Genomic DNA, 20139 nt, shown 5'->3' on the forward strand with positions numbered 1-20139 from the left:
TCTATGCGATACTATTGCGTTCCAGAAAGCATTTTAATTAATTAAATTATTTAAAAATGTCCCCACACGGACAAAGATTTCGGATATTGCCATCTTTGTGTGGACATTTTGTCCTCAAAAATTAGGGTTTACCTGGACCACACACATTTACTTAGCTATCTAAATGGGGACATTCCATAGACGTAATGGTTTTTATACTGTGCAAACGGTATATTCCATCCCCTTACACTAGCCCTACGCATCACACAAAACTTTCTGCATTTGTACAATTTCAAAAACTTTTAATTAACTTTATTTTTATACCACATTTACAAATGAGGATGTTCCTAAAGGGAGGTATTTGGTCACTTCTGGGTACAAATTGGTCCCCAGAATATAGTTGAGAAGGTAGGTACACACACACACACACACACACACACACACAATCTTTGTGAGGACATTCATTGACAATGCAATCTCTAGCTCCTTACCCTAACCCAATTCATCACAACCAAGTGCCTAACCCGAACCCTTGCCCTAAACCTTAAAAAAAAAAAAAAATTAGTGTACTCTAAAAGGGACTATATAAAAATATAGTCCTCATTGTTAGCTTCTCTTTTATATTTTATTAATAAAATATACAGCACACAGCTCCGTTAGGCCATGAATGTCAAACATCGTTCTTACTGTGAGCTTTTTGCGCCACCTTGTGGGTAAAATGATAATTACTCTTACACCTCCCATTCACATAATAGATTAAAATCACATAAAAAAATTATTGTACTTTTAATCTATATCTATTTATAAGTATTTATTAATGTTAATATTTCTCATTGTAATTGTGTTTTTGTGCAGAAATATCCCAAATTAGACAAAAAACGAAATAAAAAATAAATGCGACTAAATTAAGGATCCGATTGATTCATCCGCCATGCGCCCCCTAGTGGAAACACATTTTTGATCTAAAACAAAACACTTTTTATTGACTTTATTTTAATGTAGTTAAACCAAGACACGCGATTTATAGTTATTCAAAACATGGATTTAATCATGAGAAGCTAGTAACATTTTTTAACGGTCCCTTAAATTACAACGATAGTCTTTGGCAACTATCAAGTTTAAACCAAACCACGTGTAAGCTACCATGGGAATCTAACGAGCACACAACCCACGGTCTTCCACAGAAATAAACTGCACACGGTAAGAATCAACTTTTTTCTCTCTGTTCAGCAGGCACTGTCATGTGCATCAATTAATCTTTGTTCAGATTTGAATTCTTTTCTTTTCTTTTAGCATAACATGATGTAGCCTAATTTTAATTAGTTTGAAACACTAATGAAAACCGGTAAGCTCCACTCCGCCTTACAGATAATCTAAGAACCGATTATTAATATCAATGTTACCAAAATAATAAAAATTACGTAGGGAAGAGATGTCACTTTAAAGCTTTCCTGAAAATGAATTGATGATGGTCACTTATTTATTTATTAAAATATATAATAAATTATATAGGCTACTTTCCATGATTTTTTAAAAGCACAAATATTCCATGTAGTATTTTAATTAAACAAGTAAAAAAAAACCTGAACACATAATAAAAATAAAAAAAGTTTTACATGGGCAGCAGGACATGCAACTTTCCGTATGTCTCTATTCAGTCTTGAATCTTCTGAGTATTTTTTGTTTTGTTTTGTTAAATCATCATTGAGGGCTAATAACCCACTGTGATTTACTGTGCTGGTTAAAGGGAGAATAACTTGTCTATTAGTTGTGAGTGATAAATGGCCTTCCACATTTATTATAATACAATTTATTATTGATATGCAATCGAAAATAACTATGATATTAGCAAAAATTGTAAATAAATAACAGTATGCATGCATTAAAACATATAATAGGCAGATGATTTCATTTAGAAATAGTTAACCTATGGACTTTTAGACTTTTAGACCATTTGAGAAAGAACTGTCTGACTTCTTTGATCCTGATGCAGTAGATGAAGGGGTTCACTAGTGGTGGAAGCAGACTGTAGAACATGACCAGGGCAATCCTCTGACTGCTGTTTATCTGAATGTTCGGGATGTTAGAACCGGAGTAAACAACGAAACGTGGCACATAGTAGATAATAATGATAGTCAGCTGTGTGGCACAGGTAGAAAAGGCTTTCATACGACCCTGTGCATTTGCTATACGAAGCACAGACACCAGGATACATACATATGAAAAGATGATGAAAGAGAATGGCCCGAGAAGCACAAACATTGCTACACCATAGGCAACAAGTTTCTGTTGGCTGATATCTGCACAGGCGAGCTGGTTTATAGACCCAGAGTCACAGAAGCAATGAGCGATCATATTTGGCCCACAGAATGGCAGTTTCACTGTTTGCATTAAGCCGATGGTTGGGGCAATCATTGCAGTAACCCAGGAAAGCCCTATTAAAAGGCTCATAGTGTGGTTAGTCATTAAAACAGGGTATCTTAGTGGGTAACAGATCGCCAAGTACCGATCTAGAGCCATGATCATCATAATAAGAGAGTTTAGGGTCCCAAAATAGTGAATCAGCTGCCTCTGAAACAGACAAACGTAGAAGGTAATATAACCGTCATTAAACCAGTAGCGAGAAATGACTTTTGGCAGAGCAACTGTGCAAAAACCAATATCAGACAAGGACAAACTCAGCATGATAATATACATAGGCTTAAAGAGGCTGCGTTCAGTCACAAACAGGACCACAATGAGAGAGTTTCCAGTGATTACAGCGATGTAGATGCAGAACAAAAGTGCTGCCATCAGGCTGTAGTATTCGGGCTGAAGTCCAGGGAAGCCCACGATGAAAAACTCGGTTACAACAGAAGCTTCAGTTTCGTTTGCCTGTGACATACTAAAACATACAGTTAACATCTGTTTACAAAAGAACCAAATGTATCTGCCTTTTACACATGACATACCTTGTAAAAATGGCTTTGATTTGCTAATAAAAAAACATTTTAAGTTAAAATTATTCTTGGCAACACTTAAAAATACAATATAATAATGATAATATAAAATTATTTAAATAAAGTTCACCTATGAAATTATAAATTATTGTAAATGATAAAATATATCATTTATAAAACATTTTTTTCGTAAAATATACATTAATTATAAAACATTATTTAGTTAGGCTATTAATTTAATTAAGATGAAAGTATTTTCCTTAAATTATTTACACATTCTGTAATTGCAAATATTTGCAAAAATCTAAATGTTATTTTGGTTTGTATTTCAGCTGATCACATGATTACCTTGATTATTCCGCTGTTGAGTTATGTGACATCTGCTAAGAATATTCCTGGCTCAGTGTGTCTCGTTTCTCAGTGATCAGTGCAGACGCGTGTGGTTTCATTGTTTTATAGGCGTAGAATCAGCGTTAAAGCCTGTAGGGTCCAACACGTCATGAAGGATCATGTTTTGAATTATTTGATGTCGTGAAACTGGGCTGACCTTTGGTGTTTAGGGAATGGGGAATGTGTTTTGCTAGAATATAACTATGGAATGAAGTTTGGCTTGGTTCCTCTTCCCTGATAGATTTAACATTTATTTGCACAACACAGAAACATCAGCCGTTTTATTTTTTCTCCAGCGCAAAGTATCTTAGGCCTATTATTAAAAGTCAGTTTAGACAGCAGTTGGACAGCAAACAGTTCCTTTACATCATGAATGTGAGCTTTTTGTGCCACCTTGTGGGTAAATGATAACTACACACCATAACACCAATCAAATTACAAGAAGCATTTATTGCATTATTTTTTGTATTATTTATTTTAATTTAATGTTATTAATATTATGTACTATATTTTAAAGCAAATATCTAAAATAACGCAAAAATGTTAATATACTACAGTTGATGAATCTGACTGGAGGATTCCGCATTTTGAGCCTCCACATACACCTTTTAGGGACATTTTATAATGAAAAAATAAACGATAATGGATTTGATAATGTTTTTAAAAAGATAGAAATGTTGTTTAAACAGACAGAAACTGAAAAATTACTAAATTGCACATGATTCCAGGAAAATGTGACAAGGTCTAACACACGTCACAGACTTTAAAGGCCGGACATTTGCAAACAGCTCTTCATCTCTGTCTGATGAGTTCAATCTCTTCTATGCACGCTTTGAAGCCCTGAACACAGAGGCCTGGACAACGCTGGAAGTGACTCCTGACAAGGTGGAGCAGGTATTAATGCTAAACCCTACTCAGGTTTACAAGTCACTGAGTAGAGCAGTGGTTCCCAATTCCAGTCCTCGTGACCCACTGCTCTGCACATTTTGTAGGTCTCTCTTATCTGACACACTCAGTTCAGTTCATGGAGTCTCTCCTAATGAGCTGATGATCTGGTTCAGGTGTGTTAAATAAGGGAGACATACAAAATGTGCAGAGCAGTGGGTCACGAGGACTGGAATTGGGAACCACTGGAGTAGAGTGAACACATGCAAGGCAGAGTCTCGCCAAAAAACACATTCTGAGCATCATGCCAGCAAACCTGTATCCACAACAGTTTGCATATAGGACAAATAGATTCACTGAGGATTATGTTTGGGAGACTTTGACTGTCTGGATCTGATTTGTAATTAGATGAGTGAACCCTTCTGGGTGCCTATCAGAGCACAGTTTAATATAAGGATGAGGAGACAGGTATGCAGGTTTAGAAGACTTTGGCGGGACAAAAATTCACTTTGGCGGGCGCTAAAACAAGTTCAATGCAGGAAAATTCATGCGTGAATTTAACTGAGTAGTAGGCTACATGACCATGCACTCGCACAAATGTGACCACATAAAATTTTAACTCGCACATTCTCAAAAAATGGTCGCAGTCTGGAACCCTGGGTTAGGATCATCCCACTCTCTGTTGGTTCCAAAGATGCTTTACGATCACTTTCACACGGGTTGTGTAAGGAAGGAGCAATCCCAAAGGGTCATACTGTGTAGCAAGGACCCTATAAATATTCCGTAAGGTGGGGGTCTCATAGTTCACAGGTCGGTGTTTATAGGACAAGGTATCATAGGCGATCAATCAGACTCTGGGCTGCATCAGCAGTAGGTAGGCTCTGGAGGCAATTATCAATGTAAAAACATCTCTCCACAGAGAAACGTATCTCCTCATCCGTCAAGTGAAATGTATCTCCTCATATGGCAGATCTCGCCAAAGAAAGCGGAGTAGAGGACGAACTTCAGGCAGGAGGCAAACCTGGTGGAACATTGCCTTAATATCTCCGCTCACGGCTACAGGATGCTCTCGGAAACGAAGGAGGACACCTGGAATGTGGACACGAGGCTCCAAGGGTAGGTCCGGGCAATAAGTGCTGATTAAGGTTCTGACCTCTGTACCGATGGGAACAATTAAAGACAAGCGGGACTTTCTATTGTGGCTAACAAGGTGGTGAGGAATGTACCAGCACTCATTAGTATCAGGACCAGGATCAGGAACTTCACAGACAGCTCCGGTCTCCAGAAATTTACGCATCTCTGTCTGGTAGGGCTTGGCTTTCTCAGGATCCTTCAGCAGACGTCGCTCCCTGCTGCGGAGGGTAGGCAAGACTGAATCTCTTTGAGTATTCAACAACAGCATGTCTCTACGATGAAGAAGGGGAGTGGCGAGGCGACGAACCCCCTCTATCTCTAGGGTAATAGTCTTGAGGTCAAGCAGCTGAAGGGCTTCCTGGTCTTGCTTGGAACGAGTAACTTCGTTACACTCACGGTAAGGAATTGTATCCAACTGCCACAATCTCTGAACGTGGTGAAGGAGCTCATCTTGGACAGAAACCAAACAGGTAAGCAGGCACTGGGAAGTGGTGGAAGGACAACCCATAGAAGGAATAGGACCCTAAAGTGTCCATCCCAAGCTGGTACGAACAGCAACTGGTACTCCCAGGCCACCCCATCAAACAGGCTCAGTAGGGGTTATAAGGTGGGGCTGGTCGGAACCAATAAGGAGCAATGGTTGGACATCAGTAAGGGCACAACAGCAGTGGAAAGCAGGATCGTTTGCTCCAATCTGTCATCCAGGAGGGCAAAGGTATCCAAAGTATGATCTTCATAATGCAGATACACTGGAACCACCTTAAACATAACACGGCCGCTAATGGAAGGCTTATTGCAGAAGAACCTATCTGAGGAGAAATTCGAAAGGCAACTCTTCTCCACAGTAGCAGGATCCTTTGTAGAGGTAGGACTGACATTTACATCGTGCAGGGGGTGAAGATGTAAGCCACGGCAAAGACGGCAGGGCTTCTTCACATCGAGCAGCATGGTGGATCTGGCACAATGCCAACAGCGATCGTGCCTACGGATCCAGGTCTTAACCTGATCAGGGGTAAGCTGGGTGAAGGAAGCACACTGACTCAGGTAATGCTCTGATGCGTCAAAGAAAGGACAATAGCGCTTCCCTCTAACAGGCTTGGGCTGGCTGAATGGAACCTCTACGAGGCATGGAACTCAACTGGGTAAGGGGACAGGGTTGAGGATGGTGCTGAGGATGTTCCAACTCCATGCAGGATAGCAACGGATCTCTTGCTAGCATGTGAGCTCTTAGATATCAACTCTGCATCTAACTATGACACCAGGTCTCGTAACAAAGCCAATTAGAGAGGTCAGTTAGGTTAGGGTTAGAACCAGGTTGACGAAACATATGGCGACGGAAGTCTGCTCTGGGGGGAAGCCTGCTCAAAAGGCGTGCGACGTGGGAACCACAACTCAACTCCCCCTCTTGTCCTAAAGTTCTCAACAGGCCGACTAGAGACTGGACTTGAAGAGCGAATCTCTGAAAGGCTGGGACATCACCTCATCTAACATCAGGACTACCAAGTACACTAGCTATCCTCCTCAAAGCTAACTGATGTGGCTGGCCATACTCTTCACAAAGTGCTGACATGGTATCCGTGAAGGAGGTAGGGGAATTCAAGTTAGCATCAGCTATCATCTTAATTTCCTCGAGCTTAAGGTGATCTACTAAGATCTGGTACTTAAAAAGCTCAGTACCATCTGGGGGGAGCAGGTTCTCTAAGGATATGTAAAGACGAGCGAACTCACTAGGATCTGGACGAGTAAAGGGATCATAGGAGGGGGACCATGATACACAGACTCAGAGGAAGGGACTACAGGGCGCAGCCTTGGCTCTGCCTGAGGAAGAAAAAGTGGGTGATAGGATAGGCAGGCGCCGACTGGTGGTGGGCAGGCAAGGGCATGGCATTAGGAGTGAGCAACTCTCTAAGGTCCTGAGGAGTAGGAGGCAGAGGGAACTCACCAGCCTCTGAAAAACTAGGCCAAGACAGGCGTGAACGAGTTTGTAGGGAGCACAAAGGGATACTGCTGAGACTCTGAGACCACAGGCCGATAGGAAGTGGCTGCACCAGGCTGAAGGGACAGGGACCAGACTGAGACAGGCATCTCCATAGGCCTGGGTCTACCTCTGGGAAACTGCACCTCATACTGCTCTAGGTAGGCTGGAAGACGAGTAAGTCGCTTAGGGCGAGCTCCAGCAACAATCTCCGCATCAGAATCCATCATGTCAGAAAGAAACGCTTATCCGGCTCGAAGGACCATAATGTTTGGGAGACTTTGACTGTCTGGATCTGATTTGTAATTAGATGTAAAGAAATACAATAAAGGATAATGAATAACAAAATTAGCTGGGTATATACAATAATAAACATCCATTGTACATTATAGACCATGAGCAATCATCTACATGATAAACATCACTCTAAATATTGATAACGCGGCACATCAGATTGTAATGGCTCGTTTGGAATAAACAGCTCAAAATGTCTAAATCACATCACAGGAATCATCGAAAACCAAAACAATGATATACATCTCAATAAAGAAGAAATAATCACATATGGAACAGCGTCATTAAGCTAGACTAACAGAAACAACAGCTGGGGGCGTGTGTGACACAGTTATAAATAACTAATACCGATTTCTATAAACTCAAACATAAGGCAAACATGCTTACTTGTAGGTCAATGACTAACACCTCAAGGTAACTTCTGGAGCAAATATCACAGATAAACAGCAATAAATGTCCTCTCAGCAATCTGCACAACATAACAGTTCAGCAGGCAGCGGCAGCTTAACTCACGAGAGTGCTCAGTCCGAAGATGATGCACGATGTCAGAATAAAAGTCCTCTCTTAAAGGAGCCTTTACAACAGATGCTATTTCATTTGCCATTCACAAAAAAATTCGGACTCACTAGGAAAATAAAGATAGCTATGTCAGACTACTCTTTATTGATTATAGTTCAGCATTCAATGCTATCGTCCCCTCAAAACTGATAACCAAGCTGCATAACCTAGGGCTGCCTTCTGCACTGTGTAACTGGATAATAAGCTTCCTCACCAGTACACAACAACATGTTCATATTTGGAAAAAGCTCCTCCAGCACCATCATAATGAACACAGGCACTCCTCAAGGCTGTGTCCTCAGCCCCATGCTATACACTACTTTTTCATGCATGACTGTGTCGCTACCCAGCACAACAACGTCATCATAAAATTCACAGATGACACCACAATCATTGGTCTTGTCACAGGCAATGATGAGACTGCTTACCAGAAGGAAGTGTTTGAAACTGTCACATGGTGTGAGGCTATTAACCGCACACCGAACTTCAGCAAGACCAGGAAACTGGTGAAGCTGGTAAGGAAGGCCAACCAGAGAATATACAACCCCATACTGCATTAAACTGATAAGCTTGGACAATTTAAACCCCAACTTTACACAGACACTTGACACTTTAATATTAATGTCATTTTATTGTTACCTGCACTGCATCTGTCACAGTATGTTCATTGTGTTTACTTTTCATGGACTTTCAGTTTATTTTCATTCATCTTCTGTGTTCCTTGTTCAGATTCCCGCCACTCGTTTGTCTCCATGGTCACCATCATTATGAGTTTGTTTGTGTCAGCTGTGTGATTAATTATCAGCATTTGTGTTCCTACTTAAGTTGTACCTTCTCCTGCACTCCTTGGTTTGGTATTGATCATGTCTGCACGCTGTTTTGCATGTTGACTGTTTGGATTATTCTAATAAACCTTGTGTGCTACATTCCTTATCTTAATATTTATTGAACTTAAGCGTGACAGAATCATTATAATGTAAAATGAATTTTAATCTCTTATTCTTTTATTTATATATATAGCATTAAAAAAGCAAACAGCGTTAAAAAAGCTTATTTTTTTCAGGCTAGACCAGCCAATGCGCAGGTGCAGTCCTAAGCTGAGTTTAAGGTTTCGATGGGAACCAGAGCTTCTAACGGCTTCTAAGGTCAGAGCCGGTGATCTGGCCGCTCCGCAGTGGCTCAGCAATTGTGGTGATGGGACGTTATATCTCTGTTCCCTCCTGCAAGAAACGGGGGTTACATACGTAACTTAGAGCTTGCTTTTTTCCCAGTTGACCCAAAGTCCCAACTGATTGAGGTGGAAAGATGCATTGGAAAATGCGTTACTGTGTTAACATTTTGAACGGAAGCTTGTGAAGGGCCAGATTTAAAACTCACAGTTCCATTTTTCTGGCTGCTCTCTTAAGGGCCTGAGTGTGCTTGTTGTACCACGCCGTTGGACTATTTTCTTTAATCTTCTTTAAGCGCAATGGAGCAACTGTGTCTAAAGGGCTGGAAAAGAGAGAGTTAAAAGTTTCTGTCGCAATATTGAGTTCTTCTAGGATGCTGAGATGATGAAACTGATCATGAAGATTATTAAAAAAGCAATCTTTTAGTGGCAGAAGTGATAGGTCTAACATATTTGTAACACGGAGTCGGCTGTATACAGTAGCCAGCACAAATCTCAAACGTGATTTATCATTTACACTATATATTGCTACATTAAGCACCAACACTTCAAAAGCATTATATTTGAAACTAGACTTCTTAGTAATTCTGAAAATATTACTATAAATTACAGCAACACCTCCCCCTTTGCCTTTCAGACGAGGTTCAGCACATCTAGATTATAGTCTGTAATCATATCATTAACAGTAAGTGCTTTTGACGTAAGGGATCGAATATTCAGCAACCCAAGCTTTATCATTTGCTCATTTGTATTATATCTGTTTTTTTATTTGTTGAACATCAATTACATTTTTACCCTTAGATGGGTTTGGAAGTTTTTTGTATGTCCTAATTTGGGGAACAGACACAGTCTCTATATGATGATATCTTGGTGAAAGAGGCTCTATGTGATGGGATTTATCTGACCTTGGTGATGTGAGACAGCTAGCAGACGGTCGGTTTAGCCAGTCTGTCTGCTTCCTGACCTGAGCCCCAATTCATGTTTGAGCTCTAAGGCTATGTGCCATATTAGTAGCGAGAACAGCAGCACCATCCCAGGAGGGATGAATACCATCTCTTTTCAACAGGTCAGGTCTGCCCCAAAAACTTTTCCAATTGTCTATGAATTCTATATTATTTTGCGGACACCATTTAGACAACCAGCCATTGAGTGAGGACAGTCTACTAAGTATCTCATCACTCCTGCGAACAGGAAGGGGGCCAGAGAAAATTACAGTGTATGATATCGTACTTGCGAGTTCACACACCTCTTTAACATTAATTTTAGTGATCTCCGACTGGCGGAGTTGAACATCATTAGTGCAGACGTGAATAATAATCTTAGAGAATTTATGATTAGCATTAGCCAGCACTTTTAAATTTGCTTTGATGTCAGGCGCTCTGGCTCCCAGCAAACATGTGACTATGGTGACTGGTGTCTCTTTTCTATTTATATGTAATAGAATCGCCAATAACTAGGGCACATTCAACAGGATTCTCAGTGGGTGTTTCACTGAGTGGGGAGAATCTATTTGAAGTTGTAATCGGAACGGAAGAACTGTGTTTTGTCCTGCGACTACAGCGTCTCACCGTCAACCAACTGCCCTGCTGCACAGGCTCTACAGCCAGAACCGAACAATGTACAGAGTTCACTAAGCTAGTCGCATCCAAAGCAGTATCTAAAGCCCTTGCATGCTTACTATCCTCGATTAAAGTTTGGATGCGTGTCTCTAGTTTTTAAATCTTCCCCGTCAGCTTGGCTATCTCCCTGTATTTATAACATGTAATTCCTGTGCTAACAGAGAAGGCTATGCTAAACATGTTACATGAGGTGCTAGTAACAATAAGAGGAGAAGATGACATGACTCACCGTGTTTGTTGACTGATCCTACTCACCTAAGTTGTTTGATGAACTCGTAAAAAGGCGCGTGCGAGAAAATAAATAAATAAAAATAAATAAAGAGTGGACGGATGGCACGCAATATACAGTATACAATATACAATAACAGGCTAGCGAATTACTAGCGTGTTGTGCAGTGATTCAAAACAGAAAGATATACGAAGCTAACAGACGCAAACCAATGCAACATCTGCAGCAGGAGCAACGAGGCAGACAAGCACATGCAGCAAATGCCTAAAATGAAAATCAGGTGCACTGTTGCACAGGTGCAAATGATTAGAAGCTCATTCTACTCTCTCTGGAGTAGAGAGAGCACAATGAATTGTTCTTCATGCGCAAAGTAACTAAAATTTTAAACTGTTTAAAGAAAAGGCTCAATCTGTTGCATAGATATGATACACTACTCATATCTCTTCAACGTTGACTCCATTGTCTTCCAACGTTGCTTCAAGCGCATCATTCTGCGCATGGGATGTGCATAAACCACTCTGTATTGGACCCTTTCATATTAGGCCTATAAAACTTTTGCGCAATGAAAGATTATAAATAGCCTTTCATGTTCTGTCCTATCTATCATATGTTGTTGCCTTATTAAAAAGCTGTGCTATACATTTAAATTCATTATTCATTTCATAGTATATATAAATACATTTTTCATTAATGTATTTTATAACAATACAGAGATTTGTGTTTTATTTGTTCCCCACTAAATGTTTTTTCCCCCCACTATAATAATAACTATAAGAATAACTTTTGCTGCTGAATTATCCACTAACCTCATTTATAATAGTATTTTTGCCATAGATTATGAATATAGCCTTCTCTTACTCTTGCTGTTTAAATCTTTGCAAATAAATATCTTCTGAAATTTGTTTTGACAGAGATGGTTGGTTCTTTTAATTTTTCAATTCCTCAGAAAATGGCCCGAGATGTTTTAAAATCTTATAAAACTGAGATGTTTATACAGTAGTTAAATTTTTATAGTATACAAAACAATCGTCCAGACAAGATGATCATTACCACAGTATTATATTAGTATTAATACTAAAGTCCTCTGATTTAATTTCCATCTTGCAGACGGCAAGGTGCATTTTAACGAAACGAGAGACCGCATCTGCGGTGATACAAGAGATGTGCTGTGTTATAATGTGTTGCTATTGACGACGGTCATATAATTTAATGTTTATGCTTTAAAAAAAGTGCATAGAATTGCTAATTTTATTTGTTGTTTGTTGATTTTCAAATATACAACTTGTTGAAATGTTTTCAGTTCTTTTTGAACATTTTCATCTCATTTGATCAAAACTGTGATAATACTGATAATCGTGATAATTTTGGTCACTATAATCGTGATATGAAATTTTCACACCGTTTCATCTCTGCGTCGAATGTGACTGACTGAAGGGGAACCATCTTTCTATACCTATAGTCTTTGGTAAGAATCTAGCTCAGTAATTCATAGCTCAGCAAGACACTGAGCATCAATTATCAATGAATAATATTTAACTAAAATTAAGTGTAACATTATTTTAAATTTACCAGTTCGATAATGTGACTTTTGACTAAGAAGTGAGTAAATGATCACAATTTTAACTGGCATTTGCTTTTTTTTGCTTTTTTTTTATGAGAAATACTAATAAAAACATGTAAAATCATTCGTAGCCAAGACCTGTGTAAATAAAATAATAGAACATATTACTAATAGTAATCTAATGAAACAACCAAAACTAGATGAACATTTAGTAGGAAATGTATGATTTATTTATAATTAAAATATATTAGAGTTGATAAATGTGCCTGCAGTGTGACACATTCAATTTCCTGTTCTGAGGTATCACATTACATGCTGTTTAAATGCATTTACAATATTTGGTAATATAGTTATATATATAACTATACTAACTATATTAACAAATATCGTAAATGCATATAAACAGCATGTAATGTGATACAGTACATAAGAACAGGGATAGGCAGAGGATCTCATTTAGAAATAGTTAACCTATGGACTTTCAGACTTTTAGACCATTTGAGAAAGAACTGTCTGACTTCTTTGATCCTGATGCAGTAGATGAAGGGGTTCACTAGTGGTGGAAGCAGACTGTAGAACATGACCAGGGCAATCCTCTGACTGCTGTTTATCTGAATGTTGTTGGGGATGCTAGAACAGGAGTAAACAACGAAACGAGGCACATAATAGATAATAATGATAGTCAGCTGTGTGGCACAGGTAGAAAAGGCTTTCATACGACCCTGTGCATTTGCTATACGAAGCACAGACACCAGGATACATACATATGAAAAGATGATGAAAGAGAATGGCACGAGAAGCACAAACATTGCTACACCATAGGCAATGAGATTCTGTTGGCTGACATCTGCACAGGCGAGCTGGTTTATAGACCCAGCGTCACAGAAGCAATGAGCGATCATATTTGGCCCACAGAATGGCAGTTTCAGTGTTTGCATTAAGCCGATGGTTGGGGCAATCATTGCAGTAACCCAGGAAAGCCCTATTAAAAGGCTCATTGTGCGGTTAGTCATTAAAACAGGGTATCTTAGTGGGTAACAGATCGCCAAGTACCGATCTAGAGCCATGATCATCATAATAAGAGAGTTTAGGGTCCCAAAATAGTGAATCAGCTGCCTCTGAAACAGACAAACGTAGAAGGTAATATAACCGTCATTAAACCAGTAGCGAGAAATGACTTTTGGCAGAGCAACTGTGCAAAAACCAATATCAGACAAGGACAAACTCAGCATGATAATATACATAGGCTTAAAGAGGCTGCGTTCAGTCACAAACAGGACCACAATGAGAGCGTTTCCAGTGATTACAGCGATGTAGATGCAGAACAAAAGTGCTGCCATCAGGCTGTAGTATTCGGGCTGAAGTCCAGGGAAGCCCACGATGAAAAACTCGGTTACAACAGAAGCTTCAGTTTCGTTTGCCTGTGACATACTAAAACATACAGTTAACATCTGTTTACAAAAGAACCAAATGTATCTGCCTTTTACACATGACATACCTTGTAAAAATGGTTTTGATTTGATTTTCTAAATTGTGAAATACTAAAACATACAGTTAACATCTGTTTACAAAAGAACCAAATGTATCTGCCTTTTGACATACCTTATAAAATAACTTGTGGCTTTGATTTGCTAATTTAAAAAATATATATTTTCTTGAAGTTAAAATTATTCTTGGCAACATTTAAAAATACAATATAATAATAATAATAATATACATTTATTTAAATAAAGTTCACCTATGAAATTATAAATGATTGTAAATGATAAAATATATCATTTATAAATATTGTTTTTCATAAAACATGTAAAATATACATTAATTATAAAACAATATATTGAGTAATTAAGATGAAAGAATTTTCTTTAAATTATTTACACATTCTGTGATTTCAAATATTTGCAAAAATCTAAATGTAATTTTGGTTTGTATTTCAGCTGATCACATGATTACCTTGATTATTCCTCTGTTGAGTTATGTGACATCTGCTAAGAATATTCCTGGCTCAGTGTGTCATGTTTCTCAGTGATCAGTGCAGATGCGTGTGGTTTCATTGTTTTATAGGCGTAGAATCAGCGTTAAAGCCTGTAGGGTCCAACACGTCATGAAGGATCATGTTTTGAATTATTTGATGTCGTGAAACTGGGCTGACCTTTGGTGTTTAGGGAGTGGGGAATGTGTTTTGCTAGAATATAACTATGGAATGAAGTTTGGCTTGGTTCCTCTTCCCTGATAGATATAACATTTATTTGCACAACACAGAAACATCAGCCGTTTCATTTCAAATTTGGTGCAACATAAATATTTTTTTTCTCCAGCCCAAAGTATCTTAGGCCTATTATTAGAAGTCTCTTTTATGACTCGTCAAGTTGGACAGCAAACAGCTCCTTTATGTCATGAATGTGAGCTTTTTGTGCCACCTTGTGGGTAAATGATAACTACACACCATAACACCAATCAAATTACAAGAAACATTTATTGCATTATTTTTTGTTTTATTTATTTTAATTTAATATTTTGTACTATATTTTAAAGCAAACATCTCAAATAAGAGAATTTTTTTATATATATTACAGTTGATGAATCCGAGGATTCCGCATTTTGAGCCAATACATACACTATTGATTGTCTCACACAGAACACCTTTTAAGGACATTTTATAATGGAAAAATAAACGATAATGGATTTGATAATGTTTTTAAAAAGATAGAAACATTGTTTAAACAGACAGAAACTGAAAAATTACTATATTGCACATGACTCCAGGAAAATGTGGCAAGGTCTAACACACATCACAGACTTTAAAGGCTGGAATAATAAATCATAAATACTGCTCTGATTTACACCTGAGAAGACAATGACCCACATAATGAGCCTTTCATTCAGGTGCGTCACACAAGAAAGAATGCGAAAAAAAATGAAATACAATTATATATATATCTATATCTATATATCTATCTCTATCTATCTCTATCTATCTATCTATCTATCTATCTATCTATCTATCTATATATATATATATATATATATAGGCCTTTCTGTACCTCAGATGCCACTCAGAGGGACTGCCAAGATGGGCCGGACCCTACCTGGATCAAAGCCAGGACAGCGGAATTGTTAGAACATAACCTGAGATTCGGGAGATGGGTGAAAAGACACTTCAAGAGGCCGTTAACATCTCACAATAGTACATCACTGCGTAAATATGGCCTCCCAGTATAGAACTGGAACTAAATTTGCAACACAATTGTTATAGATTATATTCCACCCATCTCCTAGACATGAACACTGAACACACAACTCCATCACTACACCCGCACAGCATCATCACCTGGAATAGATCAAGTCTATCCAGGCTGAACACTACACATCATGAGAAGATAAAGATGATGTAGAGTCCAAAAGTGTCACTTCACTAAAGATCTATTGTCCATCTTCACACTAACAGATCCAGATAGCTTCACACACATAGGATGGTACAGCCGATCCCATGATCACGGTCTAACAGAGACACACATAGCATATGCTATCCACAACACACTGCCAACTCATGGGAAAACACTGTAATATACATATGAATGGCTAAAGTCAGAAGTCAGTGATGAAAATTATAAAGCAGAGACAGACCTGCTATTACATTTCAAAATGTTTCAACTTTCTGACCGTTATTAGAGTGGTTGGAAAATCAGAGGGCCCCTGATTTCTCAACATACCACTAATAACAGAAACATCATAAAAATGGATAGATCTGAAGTGTGAGCGCTTCAATCAATTACAAAATGTACAATTTAACCCTGTCATCGACTGTGACTGTGACACAAAACACACACACACGGTTGCAAGGAATGAACCATCTCCATTCTTGTATGCCTAAACATGTTCCAAGTCACTTAGATCTGCATAGGTGGCTTGCATTGGAAGATTCATGAACAAACAAAGTGATTATTATATATACATGCATTTCTTCCTAATTGTGATTGAATATAAATTACTGTTATTACAAGATTTATTGATGCCTACCATTGATTTGATTATTTAGGTTACACCAGAGAATGTCTAATAAGGCGAGAAGTTTCATTCTCAGTACACTTCCGGCTTCTGAAATGGTTGCAGTTCCACTTTGATTCCATATGAGGGCGCTCACAGGACGAGTGCAGAATGAATGGAGGTCTATGGCGCTATACCCATCAAAATCCACTTTTCTCAGGATATAATTTTTTGTCTAGTAATTTGAATATTGTATTCGAAAGGAGATGCAAAGAAATTACACATTGCTGGGTGTTAGATTTTTTAGAGTCACTTATTTGCTTTAAAAAGTCTTTTAAAGTGTCAATGACGTCATGCACATCGTACGACCAGAGATACTGCTTTACGGCAATCCTTCAGTCACTTTGGTGCTTTCGCGCTCTGCACTTTCTTTTCTCTCGAGGCATCGACAACACAGCTGACACAGGTAAACACACGTGCTAGAAGAGTTTTTGTTTTGTTTGTTTCTGGTCCCGCTTCGGATGCCACGATGCCATCAAGCGGTATCTCTGGTCGTAATCAGTCCTTCACTGACCAATCAGCGTTCATTAGCAGAATGCTAGCGTGTTATGGGCAACAGCAACTCAACCTGTAAGAAATCGAAAGGACATAAGTACTTGTTCATTCAACTTTCGACCTATAACCCATGTTGAACTTGCAAAACCTACTATCGAATCTGAGATTTCTCAACGGCAATCGGGTGAAAGAGACAAATTTAGCCGTCTAGTCCATAGACTCCCATTCATTCTGCACTCATGGGCGATCGCCCCCAGTGAAATTCTGGTGGAACTACAACCAAAATTCGGTACAATAGGACTTAATAGGGAGTGGGCAGGCTCTCCGTAGACAGGCTCTGGTTACACCGACCTCTTGCTGCATTTCCTTTGAATAATTCAGACTAAGAATATTTAAATTCCATTACCATTTAACATCACAGTGGTAGTGAAGAATTGGTATTTAAAATTAACTTAAATTGCATTATGTGTTTTTTACTTTGCTCCAATGTAGGCTATATCAAACTAATGAATCCTTAACTTTGAAATATGTATGATAAAATGTATACTTAAAAAGAAGATTACACTTGAAATATTATTAAAATTGTAATTGTTGTTGACTTACATGTGAGCACTTTTTAATAAAAAAAAAACAAAAAATATATTTACAAGGTAGATGTAAAAAAATATCTTAATAGGTCAATATAAGCCTTCTCATTAAATTAGTTATTATTGTTTTTTATTAGTGACACATTTGGGGAGAGGATATATTCCAAAACCTTCTGAAAATACAGTATGAGAATTAACTGCACAATTATTAGAAATGTTTACCTTGGATATTTGTGGAAAAAGAAATAAAATGGTCAAGATACTTGACAACCAACTTTGAACCAATTCTGTAGAATGGCCCGTATAGCCTATTTGAACAGGATTTGTTTCCAGGTGTGACTATGTACTAAAAATGTGCTTTTGACTTTCATTTATATTTGGATTATTTATATATATACTATAACATTTCCTGTTCTGATGTATTACATTATATGCTGTTTAAATGCATTTACAATATTTGTTAATATAGCTATATATACAACTATACTAACTATATTAACAAACTATGTGGGTAACAGATCGCCAAGTACCGATCTAGAGCCATGATCATCATAATAAGAGAGTTTAGGGTCCCAAAATAGTGAATCAGCTGCCTTTGAAACAGACAAACGTAGAAGGTAATATAACTGTCATTAAACCAGTAGCGAGAAATTACTTTTGGCAGAGCAACTGTGCAAAAACCACGCCCCTGTAGCACAAGATCCCGGGCCCCATGCATAGGCAGTCCTGATGGGCCCCCATGTTCCCATGTCCATTTAATTAGGAAATGAAAATATCCAGGTAAAATAAGATATATTCCAGGCTTTTCAAGGGCCCTCTCTCCCCTTGGGGCCCTGGTAATCTGTAATGGTTGTACCCCCAGTCCGACGCCCCTGTTAACAAATATTGTAAATGCATATAAACAGCATGTAATGTGATACATCAGAACAGGGATAGGCAGATGATCTTATTTAGAAATAGTTAACCTATGGACTTTTAGACTCATCCTGTTTCTCTGGACACACCATTTGAGAAAGAACTGTCTGACTTCTTTGATCCTGATGCAGTAGATGAAGGGGTTCACTAGTGGTGGAAGCAGACTGTAGAACATGACCAGGGCAATCCTCTGACTGCGCGGGATGTAAGGACTGGAGTAAACAACGAAACGTGGCACATAATAGATAATAATGATAGTCAGCTGTGTGGCACAGGTAGAAAAGGCTTTCATACGACCCTGTGCATTTGCTATTCGAAGCACAGACACCAGGATACATACATATGAAAGGATGATGAAAGAGAATGGCACGAGAAGCACAAACATTGCTATACCATAGGCAATGAGGTTCGTTTGGGTGACATCTGCACAGGCGAGCTGGTTCATAGACCCAAAGTCACAGAAGCAATGAGCGATCATATTTGGCCCACAGAATGGCAGTTTCACTGTTTGCATTGAGTTGATGGTTGGGGCAATCATTGCAGTAACCCAGGAAAGCCCTATTAAAAGTCTCATAGTGCGGTTACTCATTAAAACAAGGTATCTTAGTGGGTAACAGATCGCCAAGTACCGATCTAGAGCCATGATCATCATAATAAGAGAGTTTAGGGTCCCAAAATAGTGAATCAGCTGCCTTTGAAACAGACAAACGTAGAAGGTAATATAACCGTCATTAAACCAGTAGCGAGAAATGACTTTTGGCAGAGCAACTGTGCAAAAACCAATATCAGACAAGGACAAACTCAGCATGATAATATACATAGGCTTAAAGAGGCTGCGTTCAGTCACAAACAGGACCACAATGAGAGAGTTTCCAGTGATTACAGCGATGTAGATGCAGAACAAAAGTGCTGCCATCAGGCTGTAGTATTCGGGCTGAAGTCCAGGGAAGCCCACGATGAAAAACTCGGTTACAACAGAGTCAGACGCTACGGTTTCGTTTTCCTGTGACATACTAAAACATACAGTTAACATCTGTTTACAAAAGAACCAAATGTATCTGCCTTTTACACATGACATACCTTGTAAAAATGGCTTTGATTTGATTTTCTAAATTGTGAAATACTAAAACATACAGTAAACATCTGTTTACAAAAGAACCAAATGTATCTGCCTTTTGACATACCTTATAAAATAACTTGTGGCTTTGATTTGCTAATTTAAAAAATATGTATTTTCTTGAAGTTAAAATTATTCTTGGCAACATTTAAAAATACAATATAATAATGATAATATACATTTATTTAAATAAAGTTCACCTATGAAATTATAAATGATTGTAAATGATAAAATATATCATTTATAA

General features: G+C 38.3%; 3 protein-coding genes across 3 annotated transcripts; all 3 read right to left on the reverse strand.

The window, feature by feature from the left end:
• Window positions 1–1887: 1887 nt before the first annotated feature.
• Window positions 1888–2862, reverse strand: LOC311284775 (olfactory receptor 2AT4-like; the record flags this gene model as incomplete). Its single annotated transcript, XM_084399987.1, has 1 exon — window positions 1888–2862. The coding sequence occupies one exon, from the start codon at window positions 2860–2862 to the stop codon at window positions 1888–1890; it is 975 nt and encodes a 324-aa protein (XP_084256113.1).
• A 10321-nt stretch (window positions 2863–13183) lies between these two features.
• On the reverse strand, window positions 13184–14161 carry LOC311284776 (olfactory receptor 2AT4-like; the record flags this gene model as incomplete). Its single annotated transcript, XM_084399988.1, has 1 exon — window positions 13184–14161. One exon carries the CDS (start codon window positions 14159–14161, stop codon window positions 13184–13186), a length of 978 nt encoding a protein of 325 aa, XP_084256114.1.
• Window positions 14162–18806: 4645 nt separating this feature from the next.
• On the reverse strand, window positions 18807–19787 carry LOC311284777 (olfactory receptor 1500-like; the record flags this gene model as incomplete). Its single annotated transcript, XM_084399989.1, has 1 exon — window positions 18807–19787. The coding sequence occupies one exon, from the start codon at window positions 19785–19787 to the stop codon at window positions 18807–18809; it is 981 nt and encodes a 326-aa protein (XP_084256115.1).
• Window positions 19788–20139: the final 352 nt, after the last annotated feature.

The sequence above is a fragment of the Rutilus rutilus genome (genome assembly GCF_951802725.1).
Source record: "Rutilus rutilus genome assembly, chromosome: 25".
Classification (NCBI taxonomy): domain Eukaryota; kingdom Metazoa; phylum Chordata; class Actinopteri; order Cypriniformes; family Leuciscidae; genus Rutilus; species Rutilus rutilus.